Source organism: Lipotes vexillifer, unplaced genomic scaffold (assembly GCF_000442215.2).
Source record: "Lipotes vexillifer unplaced genomic scaffold, Lipotes_vexillifer_v1.1 scaffold524, whole genome shotgun sequence".
Taxonomy (NCBI): Eukaryota; Metazoa; Chordata; class Mammalia; order Artiodactyla; family Lipotidae; genus Lipotes; species Lipotes vexillifer.
Window position 1 is genome coordinate 2,383,809 of NW_006774722.1, and position 7,932 is coordinate 2,391,740.

General features: G+C 55.1%; 1 protein-coding gene across 1 annotated transcript in view; it reads left to right on the forward strand.

The window, feature by feature from the left end:
• Positions 1-1,944: 1,944 nt before the first annotated feature.
• Positions 1,945-7,932, forward strand: part of PHACTR3 (phosphatase and actin regulator 3) — a gene marked incomplete at its 3' end in the record, with an annotated part of 218,030 nt that continues 212,042 nt past the window's right edge. Inside the window, exon 1 of the mRNA XM_007449475.1 lies at positions 1,945-2,062. Within this exon, the coding sequence (XP_007449537.1) occupies positions 1,945-2,062 (118 nt within the window). The remainder of the gene's footprint in view (positions 2,063-7,932) is intronic.

Below are 7,932 nucleotides of genomic sequence, written 5' to 3' on the forward strand. Positions count from 1 at the left end.
CAGTCACTCACACTTTATTGTGAATCCGCCCCAGAGCCAGGTGTGTCACCATGCAGCACATTTTTACGTGGATAAAAAGTATTTAGTAAAACGTCCTACCGGTTTCCTCTCTGTTTCATGGTATGTGTTGACAACTGCAATGAAATATTTTGGGGCGGACATGTATTGATGTATTGGTGGCCCATTCTCGACTCTGTCCTCCCCGGCCACTGGAAGACCCATTGGGGGTGTTTCTGCATCCGGATCCCCAGTGCCTGGCGTGGTGCTCAGCACACACTGGACTCTGCGGATTATTGGAAGGGAGGGAGGGGGGAGGGAGGGAGGCTTTCTTTCTCTGAGGGGACTGCTGCTAAGAGCCCAAAGCTCCATGTGCAGTGAGGATTCGCATTTCCCCACATCACAGTGCTGTCCTTGGCCCTTCACTGGGGTTCACCCATCACCGCCAGGTGCTCCCCCTGCACCCCAGCCCTGCTTTAGGTGCTGGTCGGATACGAAGAAGCAGCCCCAGGAGGGTGCCCAGCCCCTGCCCAGCTTCAGGACCCCTGGCAGGCTCCTCTGAGCCCCGGTTGTTTTCATCACCCACAGTGGGGCTGAGAGCAGCACCCTCTAACCTGGGGTGGCTTGAGGGGCTGAGACAGGATCCTGCCCATCGGAGCTTCTCTGCACAGCAAGGCCGGGGCTGGGTGTACCCTCCCCCGGCGTCCCTGTGGCCCTGCCACCTGAGGGTCTGGCCCCCTTCTTAGCCCAGGCTGTGTGACACAGCTCCCCTTCTGTGTCCTTTACTGGGCTTTCCTCTTCATCTCCCGAGCCTTAGCGGGAGATGTGGGAGTTGCCTCTGTTTCTCCCACACCATCTAGAAGGGTTAGAATTGCTCATTAGCCCCTTGGGGGGCACCTCTGTAAGTGGCAGCCCTAGGCGGTGTCACCTCCCTTGCCTTGCCTGGTCTCATCAACTCCATCAAGGAATCTGGGGGAGGCCTCCCTGGAAGGTGCCAGGTGCCCCTCTGCCTCTCTCCTCCCCGGCGAGGGGCTGAGGGCCTGGGGGAAGGAGGGCTGGGCAGTGGGGAGGAGGCTGTGGTGGGCGGGGACAAAGCTCCGGAGTGCCCCACCCCCCATCCCACGGTGGCCTCCAGATCCCCAAGAGAGGAAGGGCCCTGGAAACCTTTGCCTGAAGCTGCTGGGGAGATTAGGCCCTGACCTCCGAGGGAGGCACCCTCAGGGTTTCCTCCCCGCCAGCGGGGAGCCGGAGGAAGCGGGATGTGGAATCCTTGTTTCCAGAGAGCGGCTGCCGTGGGAGTGGGCGGTTCAGAACTCAGGATTCAGCCCCCTCCCTCGGGGCGGGCAGCGTGCAGTTCAGGTATTTGAGACCCCGCCCCATCCCCACGCTGGCTCTCGCTCCCCTCTCTCGTGACGTCAGGCTCCTCTCGCGGGGCATGATGGGAGAATCCTAATGTTTTCCAACAGATGCTCCAAGAACAGCTTTCAGATTAAAGCAATCGCCAGAGCAAAGATTCTTCTTTTTTCCTTTTTTTTCCCCCGGGGGGTGGGAGGTGGGGTGGGGGGAGGGAGCGCCCCCAGAAATTCTCGGGCATCACCCCCTGCCCCAAGCACGCAATAAACACTGACAAGAAAAAGTTTTTATTTCCTGGTTCAACTTTTTTTTTTTTTTCCTGGAATATAGACTGAAGAATGGGAATAAACACGAATAAATAACAGAGCGAGGCCGCGCACGCCGGGATGCGCCTGGCTGCAGCCGCGAGGCTATTGTCTCACTGCCCTGAAGCCAGCCCCGGCCTCGTCCTCCGGCTTCTTCCCTTTCCCTGTCCTTTTTGATTTTCCTTTTTAAAAAGACGCCCCTCCAGTCCCCTGGCCAGTGACCTTGGCCTCCTCGGATGCTCTGATTACACGCGGCTCCCTCCAACTTGCCCCCGCGCCGGCCGGGCTCATGGCCGCGTCCGAGGACGGGAGCGGCTGCCTCGTGTCGCGGGGCCGCTCGCAGAGTGACCCCAGCGTCCTCACCGACTCCTCGACCACGTCCTCCGCGGACGCCGGGGAGAACCCAGGTAACGGGGTGGGCGGGAGAGGGCGGGGAGGGCCGGGGCAGGGGGCGCTGGGCGCCAAGTCCCCGGCGCTGCTGCGCGCCCGGGCTGCATTTGCGGAGCCGCGGCAGGACCCGGTCGCTCAGGCTCCCCGTAAGGCGGCGGAGCCCTTTGTCCGGGGAGGAGCCGGTTCCCCGGGTAGAGCCCGGCACTCCGCATCTGCCCTCCTTGCGGGTTGGTGGGATCTGCTGGCCCCTCCGAGGGGCTTCCCTTCTTTGGGTGCTGACCAGCTGGGGGCCGGGAGTCAGACCTGTGGCCGCCTCTACCAGCGCCGGCTCCGAGCTCTGCTTCCCTCCCCCGCGGCCCCAGCTCCGGTGGCCCAGGCGGCCCGGCTGGGGCGTCCCCCGCCCGGGCAGGGCAGCGCTTATGCGGCCGCCGCGCAGAGGGGTTCCTCGGGGCGCCCAAGTCGGCGGGGCCTGGCGCACCTGGGCGCGCCCGCCCGCCTCTCGGGACAGGTGTGCTGGCAGAGGTGCCACTGGGAGATGAAGGGCATGCGTGCACCCGGACGGAGCCTGATTTCATTAAATTATATGGACTTCGTTCATTCCCCCACCCCCCGCGGCAGCGTCGATTGTTTAGGTGATAAATCCGGTCACAAAGGAGTCTATACGGCTTGATTGATTACTTTCCAAAGAGGAAGAAAGGCCTAATAAAGCAGGAGGGGGGTGGTGGGAGGTGGGCTGTGCGCCCCGTCACCATGGAGACGCAGGAAGCAAAGTGATCATTAAAACCTTTCTCCACCAGAAGGCAATTTTCACTTCACAGGGAGAAGTCTGAGCTTCTGAAATGTAGGGTTCAAAAAAAGAATCAAAGCTGGTGTTTTGGTATCACGCCACAGGACTCCATTCGAACCTTAGAGGAGCACCATCCTGTCACAGGTTCTGTTTTGACAATAAGTTGCTCTGACCTTCCTTTGAGGATTGTCCCTCTCTCAATTCACTGACCCCGGATGGGGACTTGATCACGCTAAATGGTGGGCATCAAACTCCAGATACTCCCTGGAGCTGGGGTGAACCGGCTTTGTGGGGAGGGATTCCTTCACTTCGCTGGAACACCGAGGAGCTTCACTATTTAACTGCAAAGAAAGACGGGTTAAAGGCAGCTCTGTGGGCGCCAGGGCCCAATCTGAAATTTTAAACAATAAACCCATGCAAGGCTTGTAAGATTTCTTTGTTAGGACTATTGACACTGTCATTTGGTCAAACTAAGGTACCCACCGGTGGAGATCCCTGGCTTTTTTTTTTAGATCTGGGAGGGCGTTAATTTCCTTGGCGTTTCAAGCAGAGGCAGCTATAGACAGACCCTTAAGGCTTTAATTAATCCATTTATTAGAAATCTGGGATTAAGCCCTCAGCACTCCATGATGGATTGGTTTTCTCTGTGTTGGAGATGCACATCCATGATTGTTCCAATTATGGAAGTTGGGTGGCTCGTCATGAGAAAATCCTTTTCAGCTCCTTTTGTCTCCCTGGCAGTAAAAAGGAAGCAAACTTGAAACAGGAATTATGGAGGATTTAGCTTTTTGGCTATCTGTGAGTTGATGCCTCCGTGGGTGGGAACAGAGGGCTTGACAGGTGTCTTATGCAGGTCCACCTGGGAGAGAGGTGGAAGGGCTTGGATGTCCGTGATTAAGTGATACCACGGGAGGCTGACAGCCTGAGTTCGTCTCTGGTTCAGATGCTCAAAATGGGACCCAGCGAGCAGATGCCCGGGGTAAAAAAGTCTCTAGTAGGTATAATTCTGTGAGTGGTAGAACCTTACTAAAAAGCAAAAATAATCAAGTATTTAAGGATTGTGTTAAGCACAGGAGTTCACGGTAGAAAGAGATTCAGAATCTTCAAGCTGGAAGCGACCTGGGAGCTTGAAGGGGGAAGGGTGGATTAGGGGAGCATTATCTACAACTGCTTTGCTTGGTTGGCTTGGCATGTGTTCGCGTGCCTCTTTTGATGGGGGACTCACTTCTTTTTGATGCAGTGCATGCTTCTCTTTGGGCAGCCCCATTTAAAAAGTCTTTTTCAAAGGGTTTGGGAAGGTCTGCTAGCAGTTCTGATGTGATCTTCTCATGATGCATGGTACCTGGGTTTTCAGAGAGTCTGGTGTTGTGAGTTAGTTATCGCGCCCACCTGAGTCACTTTTTCACTAGGTGGTTGAAGAGTCCCAGCCCTTCGACTCCCTTGCCCTGTAGGACCTCTCGCATTTGTCCACCTGCTGCTCTAAAGAGCTGCTTCTGAAATGTGAAGCTCGCAAGCCAGCTGTGGAATAACCCAGTGCAAAGTCAGAAGTGTCACCTCCTTCCATCTACATTCTATGATTTTATAAAAACAGCCCAAGGTTGCATTTACCTTTTCCCCCTCCAAAATGCATCCTTAATGCATCAATATTCTCAGCACAAAAACTCAGAACGTTATGGGAAAGGTAAGCAAACCCCTTTCTGCCCCTCTCCAGAGGTTATCTCTGTGACGAGTTCCGTGGAGCATCTGGACCTTTCCCTAAATGTTTATTCCCTACATGTTTAGACCTACAGGTTCTTGGGGAAAAAGGCATTTAAAAGAACTCAAGTGGTAACACACTGTATGGAAGGTTCTTCCATTTGGGTTTCTACTCAACACTGGGTCTCGGAGATCTCCCTTTCTTAATAACCACATAGTGTCCCAGGGAATATATTTTTCTCAGTTGAGCTATTAGATATTTGTGTTTCCAATTTTTAACTATTACAAGCAGCACAGCGGTGGTCATCCAGGCAAAGCCTTCTTGTGCTCCTTTGTGAATTTCCTCTAGGGTATATCTGGGTCACAGGAGACTCACAAGCAGCACAGCGGTGGTCATCCAGGCAAAGCCTTCTTGTGCTCCTTTGTGAATTTCCTCTAGGGTATATCTGGGTCACAGGAGACTCACATTTAAAACTTTTCTGATATTGTGTCCTCCTGGAAAGTGGACCATTGATGCTCCTTCAGAACCTGAGAGCACCCTTTCTCCAAAGCCTTGCCAGCACCTGAGGTCATCAATCTGGTTTTCTCTCACACGAAGGGTGACAGGGGGTCTCTCGTGTTTATTTGCGGCTCTTTGACTGCTGGTGAGCGTGAACATCTTTTTGTGGCCTTATTAGTGCGTTAAATCTCTCAGCGGCCAGGGACTGCGTGGCAGGGCTGAAAGATTTTCCCAGAGGGTCACCCTAATGCTCCTTCCACACCGTTACTCCATTCACGATTCTTTTGGCAGCTTTACAGGGTTCTTCACTGCAAATCCTTACTCTGTACCCACAAGCATGGTTAAGATTTTCCCTAAAACTTAACATTTAAAAAAGGCAACTCGGGGCTTCCCTGGTGGCGCAGTGGTTGAGAGTCCGCCTGCCGATGCAGGGGACATGGGTTCGTGCCCCGGTCCGGGAAGATCCCACGTTCCACGGAGCTGGGCCCGTGAGCCATGGCCGCTGAGCCTGCGCGTCCGGAGCCTGTGCTCCGCAACGGGAGAGGCCACAACAGTGAGAGGCCCGCGTACTGCAAAAAAAAAAAAAAAAAGCAACTCGGCATCCCATCACCTTGCCTCCCTCCGAGGGGTTCATACTCGCGAGAAGTTTTGCTTTTTCTCGTTCCATTAGCTCTCAGGCCATGGGATGGGCTCTGTCCTGGTGTTGGTCCCATGTGGACCTCCTTCTGGTCCGAACCCACGTCACCTCCTCACCTTGTCCCTTCACTGCTGTCGCCGCTCATCCCCCACTTCCTGACACCCTCTCCTGCCTGGGTTTTCCCTGCATCCCACGGCATGTCTTCCCAGCCCATCGCATGGGGGTTCCCACAGGGCCTTCCTCCTCCACTCTCAGCTCTCTCCCTGGTTCCCAGATGCCAGGACCAGAGACTGAGCCGAGTCACCCCGGACAGCTGTTTCGAATGTTTCCGTGGGGACTGGCAATTTGTCTTTTTTAAAGATTCTGCTGTGCAGCCAGGTGGGGGACCCTTTGATCTAGAGCAGGTTTCTCAACCTCAACACAGTTGACATTGGTAATGGGATCCTCCTCTGCTCTGGGGGCCATCCTGTGCATTGTAGGATGTTTAGCAGCCTCCCTGGCATCTGTCCACTAGACAACAGTAGCACCCCAGTGCCTGGTTGTGACCATCGAAAAATGTCATCAGACGTTGCCAAATGTCCCCTGGGGGCAAAATCTCCCCGGAGAACTGCTGACGTAGCTCTTTCATTGTCAAACCCTAGCGTGTATCAGGATCGCCTGGAAGGGTCGTTAACCGCCACCCCCAGTGTTTCCACTTCAGCCTGTGCGGTGGGTGCCGGTGATGTGCATTTCTAACACGTGACCAGGTGAGGCAGATGCTTCGGGTCAGGTGACCATACCTGGGGACCCATTGAGCCTAGTCCTTTGCCACGGTCTCAGTCTCTGCTGACCAGTTCCGTGTGTGTGTGTGTGTGTGTGTGTGTGTGTGTGTGTGTGTGTGTGTCTGCGTGGGTGTCCGCATGTGTGTCCGTGTGGGACCTGCCCTTACCTGCCTGGCTCCTGAGCTCCAGACCTCTGGGTCCTGCTGACCTCTGCTTGCCCAGGTCTCGGGCCGATCTTACCTCCTCAGAGGGTCCTCTTTGTTCACCTGATGAGACGAATTAGCTACTGCCCCCACCGCCCAGATCCCCTTCCTCCGTCCCGATTTGCTCATGATCACCACCTGGGACTCTGGGCTCACTCTCGGTGGGCCGGCCTCCCTAGGCCAGGAGCACAGCACAGACTTCGCCCACAGGAGGCCTCGGTAAGCATCTGTGGAACCAGGCACAGTGTCTTAGTGGACGAGGCCTGGGGCTGGCCAGATGGCTGGCCAGGGCCTCCGTGGATAAGCAGCTCAGTGGCGGCCCGAGAGTGGCTGGCAGGTCAGTGTGGAAGAGGCTGGGACCACGTCTTTCTGCAGGGACAGGTCCACCTCTGCTCATGGCCTGGAGACAGAGAAGCCTCTCAGAGCATCCACTCCCCTCCTGAGCTGCAGACAGACTCACAGACACATCCCCACCCCAGACTCCAGGCTCTGGCATCCCTTTGCCTGAACCTTTTGCTGGTGCCCCAGCGCGGGATGGGGACGAGGGGGTCGCGGCCTGCTTTCTCCACAGCGTGGTTCTCCCCGGCTTCGTTCCTTGCACGCTTCCTTGCTCCAGAGTCCTGAGTTTTGGGGATCTCACTCTTGCAGAGTGTCTCCATGGCTTAATTAGCAGTAGAACTATGCAGTAATTACCTTGTCAGCTTCTTCTTGGGGGTTATTAAAAATAAAAGCTGCATGCTTAAAGAAATATGGAGTTTAGAAAACTTAGAATTTTTTCTGCTTATGAAAGTAGGAGGCTTTTGAAACTTCCCTTCCTCGACCCTCCTCACCCTAATGCGACACAGAAGGCAGTGACAAGGGACAGCTGCACCCCTGGGACCTTCCCAGGTGCCAGGTGTGGCTGTTCAGCAGAAGGCCAGCCACAGTCAGAGCCCAGGGTCTACCTCCCGCCCCACCCCATCCCTCTCGGTCACTTCAGCCACTTTCCTTCTCTTCACTGGTCACTCTTTGAAATGATCTCACTTGTTCTCTGTCTCTCCTGCCACATAGCACCCAATACAGTAGCCATTAGCTACTTACGGCAATTTAAATCTAAATGAAATAAATTAACCTTAAAATTTTCTTTCCTCAGTCGCACTGGTCACATTTCAAGTGCTCAGCTGCCACGTGTGGCTGGCGGCCGCCATGTTGGATAGTGTGGGCCTAAAACATTCCATCCTTGGCGGCTCTGTCGGACAGCACTAGTCGTTGGAAGACCCTGGGGGTCCTCTTGGCTGTGTTGCCCTTGGCTGTTCTCCCCCCCCC